We start from the raw sequence: 18468 nt of genomic DNA on the forward strand, positions 1-18468 counted from the left end.
GTAGGGCAATTTTCTTCGAAACCTTTTAATAAAAAACTTATTGGGTATTATCACCCAAAATGATAATATGTATTAATTTGCTGATCATCCTACCTACACTATTAACAGTTTATATAGTGTAAATTTTGTATAAATGCTTTCTATTGATATTTATCTGATCCTGATGTAAACTAGATTTTTAAAAGGACTTTTATGCTTCAAAGTTTAGAAAGATACAACATACTGTGTCGAGTTCAGAATCCTAATCCTCCACGTTTTGATAAAAACTTTCAGGAAAAGCCTGCTGAGCTTAATTAAATTTTACATACCAGTGGAGAGATTTCCTTCCTATTAAATGAAGTAGATATACATCAATCTTAAAATATCGTTAACAGTGTTAATCAATGATTTTTTTAGAAAGAAATGCTTGATAAATAGTATCAATCACCTCACATTAACTGGGTTATTTCATGGCAGTTCCAATTTTCCTATAAAAATTGTGTTCGTGTGAACTATTAAGCAGGTCTGCTGGAACAGCAGCCTAAGCATTTCTGAATGCAATTCAGCTAATATCGAAACTGATCCAGTATCCAATTTTGTAAACTGAAAAGAGTTTTGAAAGGTTTATCTACTTTAATAATCTCAGTGTTAAAAGGTTCCAGTTTCTATTGTAGCCAAATGCTTCTGCTACATTCTTCTTCACTCTATTCCACTGTAACTTAATTTTTATTTCTATTCTACATTATTTGTATTCTGTAATGAAACAATTGGAGGAAAAAATGGAATAGTTTTTTTTAAGAATGAAGAGAGCTTCCCTAATGCCCTTATGATATAATTTGGTTATTATTGCTTTATATACAGTGTGTGTATGTATGTATGTATATGTATGTGTATGTGTGTATGTAAATATTCCATCTTTATTTAACCAGGAGTGGGACTTATCTATCTATCTATCTATCTATCTATCTATCTATCTATCTATCTATCTATCTATCTATCTATCTATCTACCTACCTACCTACCTATCTATCATCTATCTATCTATCTATCTATCTATCTATCTATCTATCTATCTATCTATCTATCTATCTATCTATCTAATCTTTTTAATTTCGAACATTTTTATAAGTTTAGAAAAACCCCACATCAAAATAGTAGAGAGACTATTGTGTGGAAAAAGCAGAAAATGTGTTATAACATCAGTTTGATATAAATATAAATGCAAAAAAGCAGTGTGTGTTTGTGCTGTTGGGGGAGAGGGGTGAGAGGGATAGCAGCCATAGAGACATAGAGACTTGAGTGAGCATTTTGCTATCAATTCCCTACCTTTGATTAACATTACATCTTTATCAGCCTTTTATTGTATTGTTTCTCAAGCTAAGAGAAAATTGACCCTCCTGCTGCTTCCAGGCAGCAAATGGGTAAACTGTCTAAAATTATTGGTCGAGTTGATTATGAGAGGGGAGGCTATTCCAGGGAATAGCAGGGAGCCATGAGGGAGCCATGAGGGAAAACTAATAGCAGCTGCAGAGAACCGCCATTATGAAAACTCACAGAGCTGAAATAAGTTTTCAAAAATAAAAATGCCTCCTTTTTTTTGGTAGTTACGTCCTGGCTCAGCTGTGGTATAAGAGGTATCATTGTGAATTGAATGTTAAGATAGTGATAACAAAGCTTGGGGGCAGGCAGCAGGAACTTTGGCCTTGGATTATCTCCTGAGTTCCCAGTCCCTGGTGAGGTTAAGCCTGAGTGGAGAGACAACATTGCAGGGACTGGGTTTTTTTTTTAAAATGATGCTGGATAAACTGAACATGAGAACAATGAATTAGGGTGTTTTGGTACTTTTTCATGGACTGGAGGGATGCTAATCAGCTCCTTAAAAGGAAATCAATATCTTTTCCTTTAAAGCCAAACATAACTTCACATCCCAGACATTCTGGGAATTGAAGTCCACACATCTTCAAGCTGCCAAGATTGAGAAACACTGTTCTAAACTATTTGAGATTGTCCATAATTCATCCTAAACAACTCTCAAATATTTTTTTTGTTATTCTGGGTTTTGGCTGAGACTCAACCCAAGGTAATCCTTAAATGATTTCAAGCTAAAAATAAGGCAAGGCTGCTCTCTCTCTCTCTCTCTCTCTCTCTCTCTCTCTCTCTCTCTCTCTCTCTCTCTCTCTCTCTCTGCCTTCCCCTTTTCATCTTTCACTTGTTCCCAGCATTACCATCCAAACTTCCTCTATAATTTTTCCTTGTTGATTTCATTTTTAAGGTGTGAGATTTATGTAAATCCACAGAATCTTATTCAAATAACATGGTAACAGCTGTTCAGTTCTATCCTCTATTCATCAATTAATACTGGAACAAATATCTGTTTTAAACATGTCCTTTCAATAGATCTAGTTTATTTTGTAAATGCTCAAATTACTGTTCTAAGCATCAAACACTGTTTACATCACTGTTTAACCACAATTACTGCATGTTATTCCACACTTCGACCACTTATTAATGCTGCCATGGAAATTGTTGTCACTTTCATAGATGAAAACAATGTCCTGATATCAACATTTCATCAGCTTTCTTTTCAAGTGTGTTTCCTTTTTTATGTATGTGCTTTAGCCCTGATTTTTATTCCTGTATTTCTATACTAGTTTAGGCACATAAATGGATTCTTATAATGTTATATTTTCTCTTTCTTTAATTTATGGTCAATTTTTAGTTTTATGGGGAGTGTCATAATCCAGCAGGGGCTCACATGCAGAAAATTCCAAGTTCTCAAGTAGCTAAGCATTCTTACTTATCTTCCTAACCTGCAATTGTGCATTACTAGCTGTGTCCCTCTATCACTTTCCATTACAATTCCAAGAATGAAGAGTGAGATTTCTCTGTTATGCCTTGAATCACCCTTCACCACAAACTAGCAAACTTCATTGCCTGCCTGAGTTTATATCTGGAATAAAATCACGAGGCAAGTAGTCCTCAACTTACGACCCAAGTGAGCCCCAAATTTATGTTGCTGAGTGAGACATTTTGTTAAGTGAGTTTTGTCCCATCTTACGACTCTTCTTGCCACATTTTTTAGTGAATCACTGCAGTTGTTAAATTAGTAAAACGGTTATTAAAGTGAATCTGGTTTCCCCATTGACTTTGCTTGTCATAATGTTGCAAAAGGTGATCACATGACCTCGGGACACTGCAACCGTTATAAATGTGAGTCAGCTGTCAAGCATCTGAATGTAAATCATGTAACCATGGGGATACTACAATGGTCACAAGTGTGAAAAATGATCATAGGTCACTTTTTCAGTGCTGTTGTAACTTTGAATGGTCACTAAGTGAAATGTTGTAAGTCAAGGGTTGCTCGTACAACCAAAAACAAAGAAACAAACAACAGCCACACCTTGCAGAAACATGAAGGAATCAAAATTTTATCTTTATCCTTTGCTAGCAGAGTGCATCTACTTTCAATGTCTTATCTGAACTTCAACATTTAATGGCACTTAAAATTCCCGTTCTGAAGTGTTTTGGCTGCATAAACAAAAATACCTAAATCCAGTGAGGGATTCAAATATGTGAACAAATATGGGAATCAAATGTGGTTCTCTGTGTGGATGCCACTTCTGGAAGTCCATTCTGGGCCTGGGCAACAAAAAATTAGCTACCGATTCTGTCGAACTGGTGCGGACTGGCTGAATCCCACCACTGGCTAAATCACAATGCATTTCAATATATTAATAGTGCTTTATCTGCAAAAAGAATTTCAATATTGTTTCATACCTGGGTGTCTGTGAAAAGAAAAACCATGTCTTTGTCTTCCACCCCTGCCATTTTGTATAGCTTCCTAAGGTCTTCATGAAAAGAGTCATAATTATAGCCACGACTTAGTTCTATTTGAAAGCATTTATAGCCACAAATATGAGAGGCAAGCCTAGTCAGAGACTGCTTCCCTGTGCCTCCAACACCGACAAGGAGGGAATTTCCTCTTTCCTGACGAATCATCCGAGCAATTCTAGGCAGAAAATTGAAATGACATTTGACTTTGATAAAACTTACAAAAGTAAAAATACCATTCTACCGTACTCATCTGTGACATATTGCATGTACCAGAATTGACGCAGAAGATTTTTTTTAATACTCTTCCAGGACATGACTGCAAAACTTACAATACACAGCTTGGTTCATGCATCCTCTTATTGTGACTCAGGAATCACCTGCACCTACATAACTAAAATTTGATGGCTAAATTCCTGTGATAGATTTGGTCACTCCTCCTGACCAGGCAGAACTAAGTTTATGAAATGTAACACAATCACCACCAAACCTGTTCTGGTTTGTGAATTTGTTGTTAGCTTTACCTTGGTACAAGGCCTATTGATGGCTTCAAGGGCCTAGATCGCTCACTGGCATTTTACTTCTTTGTTCTTTGCCCTATATGCATATCATGTCTTTTCCAGCTCTATTTCACACATACTTATTTTGTTTTATGCTTTAACTATTTGTGCATCTCTGACACATGCATCTTTTGCCCGTCCTTTCGCTACACTTCAGTATAGCAAATATCATGAGTCTTTCTGCAATCTCTCTAGAATATTTTTAGATTTCAAGAGGGTGTGGTGATAATTTTATTCAAATGTTACATTACCTAAAATATGGAGAGGGACACATAAAATCCAGGTTCACATATTGGAGTGAGCTTGTCTTTGCTTGCCTGGAAACTGACCTAATGGTTAGTTTGTTTATAGATAGCTATATCTATATCTATATATATCTACAAATGATATATATCTACAAAATATATATATAAATTATATTTAATAAAACTCATATATTGCCCATCTCACTCTGTCACTCTGAACAGTTCACAGATAAAAGATTAAAACCCATAAAAATATCAGTAAAGTAGGAGCCAAGTAAAAAACAAGGTAGAATAAGTTAAAAGTTAAGAAATAAAGGCAGGAGGACCACTATATCTCTGATATGTATTGTCTATGTACGTATATGATCTAGTTTTGGTTCACTTTGACAAAGGAGCTGGCCTAGAACTCAGGAAATTCTGGGTTCTAGGCTTCCCTTAGGCATAAAAGCCAGCTGGGAAATTAGCACTAGTCTTTCAAATATGTCAAACTCAGGACATCACGTGACCTCGCACAATGTATTGGAACTTTTTCCCCATTGCCGGCAATGGGGTGGGTGGTTTCCTTGTGATGCATCCAGCCCGTGGGCCGACCGTTTGACACCGCTGTCTTAAGAGAGAGAGGTAGAGAGGTTGTTATTGTGGGGAAAAGAGAGAGCAAGAGTATTAGATATGTCCAGTGTCTTGACTCTGTATGTGGGGGGTAGGGGGATAAAAAAGGATTCACTTGATGTTTAGAAATGTTGAATTTATCAGACTTGAGCACTCTAATTTTACAAAAATATACATAGCTTGGAACTGCCTATATTCTCAGATGCTATCTTAATAATGCTTGGTTCCTTGCAAAAGATTTGAATTATTAAGTTTTCACTGGTTTAATTAATTGGAAATGACAATCCTGATCACAATTGCAGTTGTAACCTGAAGACTACCTGTATGTGACAAAGGTATGTCACACATTTCATATATACTTGATATTCAATATTGTATTCCATATTGTATATATAATATTAATACTAAATTAATGATAATTTACCTTGAAACATGCTCTACTGCATCTTGGAAAAATACCAGTCTGACCTCTTTAGAGCTTGTGATATTATAATCATCAAGATAGTCTTGTAAAATTCCAATAATCTTTTCCATTTCAGGTAACTCTTCATAAATTCGATCAGCTTTATCTACTCCAACCTACATGGTATTATTGAGAAAAATCAGATGAATATAATGAAATGATAATTTAATGACAATTGAGAACAGACACTAATCAAAGAAATATAGTGACGACAGGAGTGAAACAATACTGACAGAGATTATACAAAATTAGGCATGCAGAGAGAAAAGTAGCTTGTCACACCTCCTGGATCTATTAATTAATTTAAAATGTTAGGCATAAGATGGTTCCTTGTGAATGTAGGTGCACTGGAATCCTCTTCCCTCATTTTTGACTCTGTCATGGATTCCTGGGAAACACTACAGCAAATTAATAGTTAGTTCAATGAACCACCTCTTTCTTTCTGTTCTTAAACTCCATAGCATTTTATTTATTAATGAATGCATATCCTAGTTTTCAACTACAACATCCTTCAAAGCAATTTGGAATATGCCATAAGATACTCCCTGGCAGATTGATAAGGAAGAAAAGAGGAGACATCAAGGTGATTACAGATCAATTGCCCAGCAATGAACAGATGGGAATACAACATTTTTTGATGTTTTAAATTTTCAAATATCTAAATCTAAATGATCTATCTACATCATTTCCAAAAGGGTGAACTTTAACCTCTATTTATTTTCTTGTTTTAACTTTTCAGCTTGAAAAGCTCAGAAGAGGAAAAGGTATATTTGCAGTACACATATCTGTCACTCTCTAGGCTTTCTTTTTACAAATATTACTTCATATTTTTATTCATTTATGAAGATAATTCCAAGAAAAAGTCCCTATTTTATTTATTGGTGGAAAAACTGACATTATGAAAGGATGTTTTTTTAAAATCCCCTTGTCATCCAAGCAGAAATCATAGATTCAAGTCTATGACCTACTGATGCTCTCAATTGTTATAAATGAATCTTACAAATTTGCAGTGAGATTCTCTATTTGGACATACTGTATATAAATAAGTTTCTGCAAGATGCCTGGAGCAGGGAAGTCTCCCTTTCCTTAGCTGTCCATCTAACAAATTATTTGAAATCTAGAATTTAGCCTTTTGGGAAACTAAAATAAAATTTAAAAAAAACTAGTACCGTACATGTTTTTTGCTGACACCAGATCTATGTTGTGATTTGAAATCCAGGAGGTCCAGGAGGTTAATACATATATATATATATATATATATATATATATATATATATATATATATATATATATATATATATATAATGACAAAATGAGGACTATCACAAAGCAATTTTGTATCTTTATTATAATTAATATCAGTGCATATTGAAGACATTTCCTTCATAAAATGGAAGGTCAATTCAATGTAATGAATCACATAACAGTTATACAGGTAAATATTTAATTAACAGATTTAGTGAAATGAGTCTCTGTGCCTCAGAGATTACTCTAGGAACTATTTCAAAGCAAAGGAGCAAGAAAACCATCAACATGTTCACTCCATATGTTTGTTCCAGGGCCATCTGCTGATCAGCTGTTTACTTTCTGCACTGATTTGATCTGTCAGTTCTGAAAGCAGCTCAGAATTTATTCCTAAATATGACACTTCCAGATAATCTAAGAGACAATTCAAATTGGAGAACATTCCATCTCAATAAAAGAGATACCATCATTTGTGGGGGAAAGAATTTGGTAAACATTATTAAGGCTAGGCATCATTCCGTCTGACACTTAATAATTAAGAGATATGCACAAACTAACAGAGATGTTGGCAGAAACAGTGGTTTTAAACTTCGCTCTTGCCTCTTCACCCTTTGGGGTCTATTACGTTTTACATTTGAAACAATATCTAAGTACATACGATTTTTTCCAATATTTACTGCACTTATATTCTACTATCCCTCAAAGCTCTGCATTTGAAGTATGCTTGGGAATATGAATGTTTTTTTCCAAATCAGGGAAATAAATTGATTGTAAAATAACCATATTATTGTTAAAGCCTCTCTATTATTGATCTAAAAATACTTTCATGGTTTTATTGAATTCCAGCAGCAAAAGTTTGATTAAGATTGTTATTGTAATACTGGATGCTGAAATTCATAAATATTTCATAAGAGTAAATCAACTTTGGCTATAGAAAGGCTGATATAAAAGGACATTTTTATATAAAAAAATAAAGCTAATCATAAAGCTATGATTCTATATATGTTAGTAGTATGCTCACCTTAATGTAATCTCCAAATAAGATAGGTTTAGATGCAAATGAATCTGGGTCAGTTGAAACTCCAAAATATTTACCTACAAATCAAAATAATTGGTTTGCTGATTTGAAAGCACAGAATGTTTATGAATAAAAAAAGTAATCAGACGTACACAAATACATTAAATAAGGATTCTTACTGGACATGTCACTTAACATAGAATAAAAATATTGTTTATCTTCATTACAGATGAGTCGGTCATGAAAAATTCTCTGGCACTCATGACAGAATAGCCTAAATATCTGATTCTGGTCTCGAACTGACACAGGATCACACTGCAGTATGCCTGTATAGAAAAATAAATGCTATTTACATAACAAGCAATCTTCAATACTTTTAAAAATACATACATATTCACCAACTGATAACTGCAACATCAAACTATTTTAAATGCAATTTGCAAGTAAATCTTTTCCTGTGGCATGCTACTGTTCCTAAGGTATTCAAAAGAACACAAAAAGAGTTATACTAGATCAGACAAAAGGCCCAGCTAGGGCAAAAATCTTTTCTTAGAGCAGCCAGCCAATTACTGAAGGGAAGCACACAATTAAAATATGAACATAGTAACAATCATTGGTCACATTCTGCAGTATCTGGAATAAAGAGGCATACTGCCTCAGATCATGACAAGACATAGCTTAGCATGATTAGGAGTAGCAAGCCTGTCCTAGTTATATTCAACACCTGTGGCCTTCTTTTTCATCCCCCAGTATGACAATCAGATTAGTGTCAGTTCTTTCATGTGTTGATTGCAGTGTCCTCCTGTCTGTGAGAATAGCCTTGGGAGACAGGAGGAGGAAGAACTACAGCCTAGGCAATATTCAGATAAGAGGTATCTCAGCCCACAGAAGGAATGAGAGTGAAGGAAGGTACCTTCTCTAATTATCTGGAAAGTAAAGGTGAGGAAGAGGAGAAGTGCTTTCAGATTTGCAAGATTCTGTTACTATAACCTTACAATAAAGGTAGTGTCAATGCTCAAGTTTTTTGTTTTCTTGGCTGGATTACCTCAAAGGGACATGAATTATGTGGCAAATATAGTAATGTTTCCAATACAGTTTATGTTTTTACTGTACTGTTACAATCTGTTTTGTGAGTGTTTTACATGGAATAGCATATTAAGAACCTAGCGCGCTAAACAAAGTCATTGAATCTTTAAATCTAAGAACGTTAAGATTTTTTTATACGTGGCAGAAGGTCAGAAGAACTATTATATAATAGTGGAAGTTGAATCTACTTCTAACTTCCAGAAACAGATAGCTGATATGTGCAATTCTTCAAAATGTCTTGAGGGAAGTTCAAGTAAGAAATAGTATTTTTGAGTAAGCTGGTCAAATTTTTTGGAAAGGTTTTGCAGCTGGAATGTATTTTTTACTCTTTTTTTTGGTTAATGCATTTTAAGTATGTTGAACATATTCTAACCATTATTCATGTTCTCATCCTGTAAGTTTATTTAATATTTTTTTAAAAACTCTCTAATAGAGTGGCTAGCAGTCTATTTTGTACTAATGAATTCTACACGCAGAAGTAAACATTTCCCTTATCTGTCCTAACCTCTCACTGAAGTTCACTGGATGAATTCTGACTATAGTATTAAGGGAAAAGTTCCCTTCCCTTCAAACATGCCTCATTTTAAGCACCTATATAATGCCCCTTACTTGCTTTTTTTCTAAGCTAAAAAGCTTCGAATATTGTAACCTTTTTTGCAGTTAAGGTGCTGCAGGCTTTTGGTCATTATGGTTACTCTTCTCTGTACTTTCTTAGGTTCCATGGTGTTCTTGAGGCAATTATGAGAACAGAGGTATGGTGATCAAGTGAGTATAAAGGTATACAATATTGGTGGTTTTATTTCTGATTTCTTTCCTAGTGAGTCTCAACATATCATTTGCCTTTCTTCAAGCATCCTTATACCCAGTGCTTTTTTTGTAAAAGAAAAAGGTGCCGGAATTCACACATGTCATGTAACCTGCCTTGCCTACCCTACAAGGTTCCATCCAAAAAAGGTGCCGGAACTCCGTTCTGAGCGTTCTATGAGGAAAAAAAGCCCTGCTTATACCACACTGATATTTTCATTAAGCTGTCTTCCTATCTGAAGCCTCCTTATCTCAAAAAGAGGCCGAGCTCCCTGAACACCAGGAGACTCTCTACAATACTCAGCAGCTTAGCAGCAGGGTTCAACCAAGAAATGAAAGGCCTGCTGAAATCCATTGTATGCAAACAACTCAACGTTAACAATCAAAAAATTGTCTTGATATTGACTTTGAATTCTTGACCTTATCTATTTTTGTTTTACCATACACAAAGCTCTTAGGTGCCCCATTTCTACTTCATTTAGTTTTATGCCTCACTTCTTTATAGCAAAGCATTTACTACAATGTAAATTTGTAGCACAATTATTCTTTTATACATAGCTATTTTGATTAGCACATCATATTGAAGTGGACAAGATCATGGGGAAACTAAGTGCCGCCACATGTTTGTTGGACCCGTGTCCCTCCTGGCTAGTCTATGCATCTCGGGAGGTTACACGAGGCTGGCTCCTAGCAGTTATCAATGCCTCACTGAGTGAAGGGTACTTCCCTGCTGCCTTGAAAGAAGCGGTGGTAAGGCCCCTCCTCAAGAAACCGGCACTGGACCCAGCTGTTTTAAACAACTTCCGTCCTGTCTCCAACCTTCGCTTCCTTGCGAAGGTCGTTGAGAGCGTGGTGGCACGACAGCTCCCTTTGAACCTGGAGGAAGCTGAATATCTAGATCCGTACCAATCGGGTTTCAGACCAGGGCACAGCACGGAGACGGCATTGGTCGCGCTGGTGAACGATCTCTGGCAGGCCCGAGATAGAGGTTATTCCTCTGTCCTGGTCCTATTAGATCTATCAGCGGCTTTTGATACCATCGACCATGGTATCTTACTGCGTCGTCTTGAGGGGCTGGGAGTGGGAGGCACCGTTCTGCGGTGGTTCTCCTCCTACCTCTTGGACCGTTCGCAGACGGTGTTGGCAGGAGGGCAGAGGTCGAGCCCCAGGCCTCTTAATTGTGGAGTCCCTCAGGGTTCGGTGCTCTCGCCCCTCCTGTTCAACATCTATATGAAGCCGCTGGGAGAGATCATCCGTAGCTTCAGGGTGAAATATCATCAATATGCTGATGATACCCAGCTATTCATCTCCACCCCGAACCAACCCAGTGATGCCCTCGATATGATGTCCCGTTGTCTGGAAGCGGTACAGATTTGGATGGGAGAAAACAGGCTTCGACTCAACCCGGCCAAGACTGAGTGGCTGTACATACCGTCATCTCGTTTAGTCCAAGAGGTTCCATCTCTGACTATAGGAGGAGAGATGTTACCTCCCATTGATAGAGCACGCAATCTGGGCGTCCTCCTAGATTCACGACTCAGTTTTGAAGATCACATTGGAGCCGTGGCTAGGGGGGCATTTGCACAGATTCGTCTTATATACCAATTGCGCCCCTTTTTGGACCGAGATGCCCTACGTACAGTCACCCACGCACTCGTTACCTCCCGTATTGATTACTGTAATGCTCTCTACATGGGGCTGCCCTTGAAGACCACCCGGAGGCTTCAGCTGGTGCAGAATGCAGCTGCACGGGTTGTGATGGGAGCTCCCCGATACTCCCATATTACACCCCTCCTGCGTGAGCTGCATTGGCTACCAGTTGAGATTTAAGGTGCTGGTACTTACCTTTAAAGCCCTACATGGCTTAGGTCCGGGATACTTGCAGGACCATCTGCTGCCGGGAACAAATTCCCATCATCCAGTACGCTCACACAGAGAAGGCCTCCTCAGGGTACCGTCAGCTAGGCAATGTCGGCTGGCGACCCCCAGGGGGAGGGCCTTCTCTGTGGGAGCGCCAACCCTATGGAATCAGCTCCCCCCTGAGCTTCGGATGGCCCAAAACCTCCAATCCTTTCGCCGCGGCCTCAAAACACACCTGTTCCACCAGGCTGACCTAGACTGACAGGCATTTTAATTAATTTATATTTAGTATTTTTAATTCATTTTTTAAATTCTCTAATTTTAATTTACTGCACTGATGTTCTCAATTTCATTTTTATCTTGATTTCTGTACTTATTATATGTTTTGTTGTTAGCCGCCCTGAGTCCTTCGGGAGATAGGGCGGGATATAAATCCCATCAATAAATAAATAAATAAATAAATATTTTCTGTTTTTCTTTCTTTTCGTCAACATTTGCACATATTAAGATATCTTCATCCATTATCTCTTTACTAAACATTCTACCAAGGAAGACAAGGATGAACAATACAGCTATCAAATTTCATTTTAAAGAAAAAGGTTGTATAATTAACTAATATGCTGATAAGGAAAGGTACTTTTATGTATACATAGACAAAACAAAGCTAAACTCAGACATAATAAAAACTATCCCTAGAAAACTTGTAATAACCCCCCAATTTTGTGTAAAAATTTAGTATCAGTCTCCCATATTATCACCAAATACTTTCACTCTTACATAATTGCCAATGAAACTGCATCTATATGGAGGGAAGTGAGTAGAGGGGTGGCCCAGGGCTCTATTCTGGGCCCAGTGCTCTTCAACATCTTTATCAATGATTTGGATCAGGGGATATATGGGGAACTCATCAAATTTGCAGACGACACCAAGCTGGCAGGAATAGCCAACACAACAGAAGGAAGGATCTTGACAGACTTGAACATTGGACACTATCTAACAAAATGAAATTCAATGGTAAAAAAAGTAAGGTTCTACATTTAGGCAAGAAAAACCAAATGCTCAGGTATAGTTTAGAAGGTACCTTGCTCAACAGTAGTAACTGTGAAAGGGACCTAAGTCCTAGTGGACAATCACTTAAATATGAGCCAGCAGTGTGCTGCAGTTGCCAAAAAAGCCAACACAGTGCTAGGCTGCATTAACAGAGGGATAGAATCAAGATCACGTGAAGTACTAATACCACTTTACAATGCCTTGGTAAGGCCACACCTGGAATCCTGCATCCAGTTTTGGTCACCACGATGTAAAAAAGATGTTGAGACTCTAGAAAGAGTACAGAGAAGAGCAACAAAGATGATTAGGGGACTGGAGGCTAAAACGTACAAGGAACGGTTGCTGGAATTGGGTATGTCTAGTTTAATGAAGAGAAGTGACATGATAGCAATGTTCCAATATCTCAGGGTTGCCACAAATAAGAGGGAGTCAAGCTATTCTCCAAAGCACCTGAAGGCAAGACAAGAAGCAATGGATGAAAACTAACCAAAGAGAGAAGCAACCTAGAACTAAGAAGAAATTTCCTGACAGTTAGAACAATTAACCAGTGGAACAACCTGCCCCCAGAAGCTGTGACTGCTCCAACACTGGAAGTTTTTAAGAAGAGACTGGACGGCCATTTGTCTAAAATGGTATAGGGTTTCCTGCCTGAGCAGGGGTTTGGAGTAGATGACCTCCAAGGTCCCTTCCAACTTTTTATTATTATTATTATTATTATTATTATTATTATTATTATTATTATTATTATTATTATTATTATTATTATTATATTGTACTGATTAGGATGGAATACAGGAAATCAAATTCAGATGATGTTAATTTAATTAATTTCATTTAATACACTGACTTTAATAAACATTCTAAAATGATTAATAGACAAGGTTAACAGGCTTCTTGCATAATGTCATAGAAAAAAAAATAGAAAACTACCTCCTCCATTTTATGCTATTTTATAGTCTGTTTTCCTATACTAGCTTAAAATTGGTATCTACAGCTATTATTTATGGTAATAAAATTATTCTTCCATTTGAATAGCTCTGAAGCTAATGAATTAAAAAAATCTTCAAAGATTATACAATATTCCTGTTTCTTTAGGAATTCATATTTTGTTAAGTAAAGGAGAGTGTTCCAAAGGAAAAAGTTGACTTCTCAGTTTAATTTCTAAAAGAAAATCATGTAAATGCATGTTATAAAATATTAGGTTTGATCACAACAGAAAAAGACCGAACAGCGATAGTGTAAACCATTCATCCTACCTACAGTATTTACTGTAGGTTACAGTTCTTTTCATTCTATTCTATATGGAAAACACCAATCTATCTTATTGGACACATTGTACAGAATGTCTTGTCTAATACAGAAAACAACTACACACAATTTTTTATGATATAAGGAATATTTGTATTATATTTCTATGCTGCGGCAATCAAAAATTATTCTTGGAGGCTCACATAAAAATGCTATGTAAAATAACCTGACAGAAAAATAATAACACAGTGAAATTATGCAAATGAAAAGAAAATAGAATATACTGTAGCAACTACAGCTCAAATTATGGGAAGGATCTCTGAAAAGGCTTTTTTTTTAGAATCAAGCATAGAGGAAGCCAGCCTGAGCTCCACTAAGAGGCTATTCCACAGTGTTGGCGCTTCAGCAGAAAAGCAGTACCTCCTTGTCTCCAATCCAAAAGATGAGAAATATTAATACTACTAATTCATGTTTATTATTAATCACACAAACAGAACTAGAGAGGACTGGAGGATAGAACCTTACCAGTTTACCAAATAAGGTTGATTCTATTCACAAATGAAAAACTTATCTGCATTTGGAATGTCGATAGCGTTATTGTTGCTCACATAAAATGGTGGGGGAGGGGCACACTTTAATGCAGTCGCTCAGGTTTCTCCCACCCCGAGATATGCTTATGGGACTTATCTGGAACTCAAGAGCTATTCTTGAAAATAAAGATGTTGCTGAGTAGGTATAGGAATTGGAACTAATGCAACATTCTTGTTTAACTGTATATTTAAATTAAATAGCCCGAGCTATATAGTTTGATTAGCCTCCTGATACTTTTTACTGTGAAAATTCTTTCCTTCCTCTCTATTTTTTATTGCACACCTAGAATATTGTCCTTATTCCTGGAAGGATATTGACAAACTGGAGTATGTCCAGAAGAAAGCAACCAAAATAATTAGGGTCCTGGAAAGAAAAATTTATGAGGAACACTTGGAGACATTTGGTATATTTAGTCTGGAGAAGAGAAGACTGCAGTCAGACCTGCATTTGAATGGTTGCCATGTAGAAGATAGATTTGCTTCGTGTTGTTTCAAAAGACAGGCCAAAAAGAAATGGATTTAAATTATAATGAAGCAAATTTCGATTGGATGTAAAGGAGCATCTCCTAATGGTGTAAGCCAGACATGTCAAACACAAGGCCCGGGGGCCAGATCCAGCCCGCAAAGTGGTTTCATGTGGCCCGCAAAGCCATCCTGGAAACAGTAAGGGAATGGCCCCCACTTCTTTGGCCCTGGCCCAGAGACCCTCATTCTGCCAGAGACCCTCAGATCTGTTCCACTCCTGCCCAGGCCCCCATAGGCACCCTTGATGAGAATAATGTAGAGCTGGCCATGCCCACGCAGTGGGCCATACGCACTCTAGCTACGGCCACCCAGTAGGCCACACCCACCCTGGCCATACCCACCCAGCCCCCTGAGGGCAACCGCAATGCTGATGCGGCCCTCAATGAAATTGAGTTTGACACCTCTGGTGTAAGCTGTTCTGTAGTGGAACAGATTGCAGTGGGACAGGGTGTGGATTTTCTTTGCTGGAGAAACTTAAATGGAGACTGAATGGACATCTCTTCGAGATATAGTATTAGGATTTCTACACTCAGTTGGAACTAAGCCCAATTAATGTTCTCAACTTCAACTACCTCTAGTTATGTGAACTTTAATTCTTAGAATTCTCGGCAAGGGTCATCTCGGCTGTGGAATTCTAGGATCTAAAGTCCTTGCATCTGGAAATTGCCAAAGTTTGGAAACACCAGACAAGATGAGTTTTATAGTCCTTTCTAAACATTATATTCTCTGATTCTATGTGTGCTTTAGGAAATACAATAAAGGTGATAGGGTTGTCCACTTCTCTTCAAATAAAGGTACATCAGAAATATATAGTTAATTTCAGACCACATAAGCCAGCAAATATTTGGCACTGCGTATTATAGCTTTCACTACGGCTATAACACGAATTATTTTATCTATAATTGCACTGGATGCATCTGCCTTTTGAGTATGATTTATACAGATTGTACCACTCTGATTTGAAGTCTTCTCTAACTTCTTCAAAATAGGCATCCTTGTTGAAGAATGTGGCAGTAGTTCTAAAAGTATTAAGTGTGATGCTTTTATGAAAGAGTACACTAGCAATAAGGTTATTTAAGGCTAAAAAATGAAAACAAATAATCAAGTGAATTACCAATATTTATTATTAATACAGTATTAAATTTATGTAAGGTGATAAATATAGAGAATAATTGCTGAAGATGTGAGCACAGAATTTGAACAACAAAAAACTACTATATGGAATAGATATACCTTACCTTGGACACACTTTGACAAATCACGTAAATTGAACACATAATGAGATTTTGCTGGTGTTGGGAGCAGATCAATGCTCATTCTTTGATATATTTCAACAGCTGCCTCCACTATACTACTTGCACACTGCCTTACTGCTTGGGCAAATTCAGCTAGGAAGCCTTTCAGAATAGCCTAGACCAAGGGAAAAATAATACAAAACACAAAGCTAAATATTTTTGTTTCTTTCTTTTACAATAGCTTTGATTTTAAAAAACACTAAAAGTGAACCTAGAGCTCTGTATCAACCCCAAAAAACCCAGACTCTGTAAAAGGTGCTCAAATTCTTCATCTACTCTGAGTACCATTTTTCCATTTTCTACATCTACAAATATTCCCCATTCATTACGATGGGAGGACCAGTTTGTAATTTGCAAACGAATTAAACCAATAAGGAAGCATCTGAAAGGAAGAACGTTATGTTTCATTGCCAAACACATACAAGGTTTTGGATCAATGCAGCTGATGGAAAAATTCTATTGTGCATCAGAGCAATTCATCCATGCACAGTTGGAACACATAGATTTGGCTTGCACTGTTGCTTTTTTAAATACTATAATTTTCTTTCATTTGTAAAACCCCAGAAAGAAAGAATGCCTCTGGAAGGTATACAGAGAACATTATGTGTACAAATGAGCATTAAACGTACTAATATTTTTTAGCCTGAAAATCTTTTCTCCAGAAAAAGGGGTCTGAAAAAAGGTAAATTGTGTTAGTTTGAACATAAGGCAATCTTGTCTAGCCTTGTTTATTTAAAAGATTTCTATGGGCACCCATCTTCAGAACAAAACTCTCAGCAGCTCAAAACAATACTAAAAACCACAAAAACAATTAAAACAATAAAGCCAAAAGCAGAAACTGGGTCTGATTGTTTATTTATACAGGTATGTTTGCTACTTTACATTCTAATTTAAATGAAATTACCAACAGCTTTAGCCCAGCTGTCTATCTGGACCTAGCACTACAAAATAATGTGTTATGACAGAAAACCCCCCAAAATATACTTTTCGTTTATGTACATAGATGGTGGTACTCACCTGAAAAATTTGTTTAAGGCTATGTTCAGAGGGTGTTGGAAGGCACAGCATAGCAAAATGTCTTATGAAACGTGGGGTAACTGGATTACGCCCACCACCAGGAGGTGCACAAGCTGAACAAATAGTTACGTCCTGGAGAGTAGATTGCAAGATGACTTGTGTGAGAGGTTAACAATCTGTGGTGCTATTACTTCTAAAGATCTCTGCTTCAAAGAATATATTTATAAGTAAACCATAACTCAATATAATTACTCCATTCTTACTCCAACTTTTAATTTGGTATCAAAATACCTGCATTATGAGCATACAGGTTTAGCTTGGGTTTGTACAATTCTGTGTTCTTCTACAGTTTTGAATATAAAGGAATCCAGATGGCATAACACAGGGAACTTGACAAATATTGACCTAGCCAAGTACAAGAGTAATTTGATCAGAAAGCTGCTGTCCTCTAGTGGATTGTTTCTTCTGGTGTTTAAATTTCAGGGGAAAAAAATCAACAGATTTTACCTTCATTACAGCACAATCACTGACTATACCACAGATTAATAAATCAGGGGGGAAAAATACATAGTGTCATGCAGAGTATTCAAAACAGGTGCTTTACAAAATGTACTATTAGTAATGGAGCACCTCTTTAAAATAACTCCTCACTCACATCTGCTTCAAAGGCTATTTCTGGCCCTCTGTCTATGTGTGTATGCATAGGCACTTAAGTTTTGTTAACAATCCCAGCAGAAACATTATCTTGGAATATACTTGCAGAAAACCAAAACCAGCCTTTAAACCAACTGTGCAGCCTTGCAAAGGACGCAGCTTGCATTAACGCTATGAAGACAGACACTTCAGTTGTGCCTCGCAAAAAGCACTTCTTCCAAAAGTTTTGCAAACTCTTATGCACTCTGTCACTGCAACGTCTTAGTCCACTTCTTCCAAAGTACAGCTGTGTTCCTGGTAAGCTCCCCATATTATTTGGCGGCTTGCCAAGGACGTGATCGACTGGGAGAAGACAGCATGCAAAGGTCAAGCTCAGACGCTATTTCATC

General features: G+C 37.0%; 1 protein-coding gene across 1 annotated transcript in view; it reads right to left on the reverse strand.

The window, feature by feature from the left end:
• Nucleotides 1-18468, reverse strand: part of DNAH6 (dynein axonemal heavy chain 6) — a gene marked incomplete at its 5' end in the record, with an annotated part of 184661 nt that overhangs the window by 87241 nt on the left and 78952 nt on the right. The window contains 6 exons of the mRNA XM_081318905.1: nt 3757-3988; nt 5649-5803; nt 7954-8027; nt 8130-8276; nt 16352-16523; nt 17426-17557. Of these exons, the coding sequence (XP_081175031.1) occupies nt 3757-3988; nt 5649-5803; nt 7954-8027; nt 8130-8276; nt 16352-16523; nt 17426-17557 (912 nt within the window). The remainder of the gene's footprint in view (nt 1-3756; nt 3989-5648; nt 5804-7953; nt 8028-8129; nt 8277-16351; nt 16524-17425; nt 17558-18468) is intronic.

This window comes from Vipera berus, assembly GCF_964194415.1.
Source record: "Vipera berus genome assembly, chromosome: 2".
Taxonomy (NCBI): Eukaryota; Metazoa; Chordata; class Lepidosauria; order Squamata; family Viperidae; genus Vipera; species Vipera berus.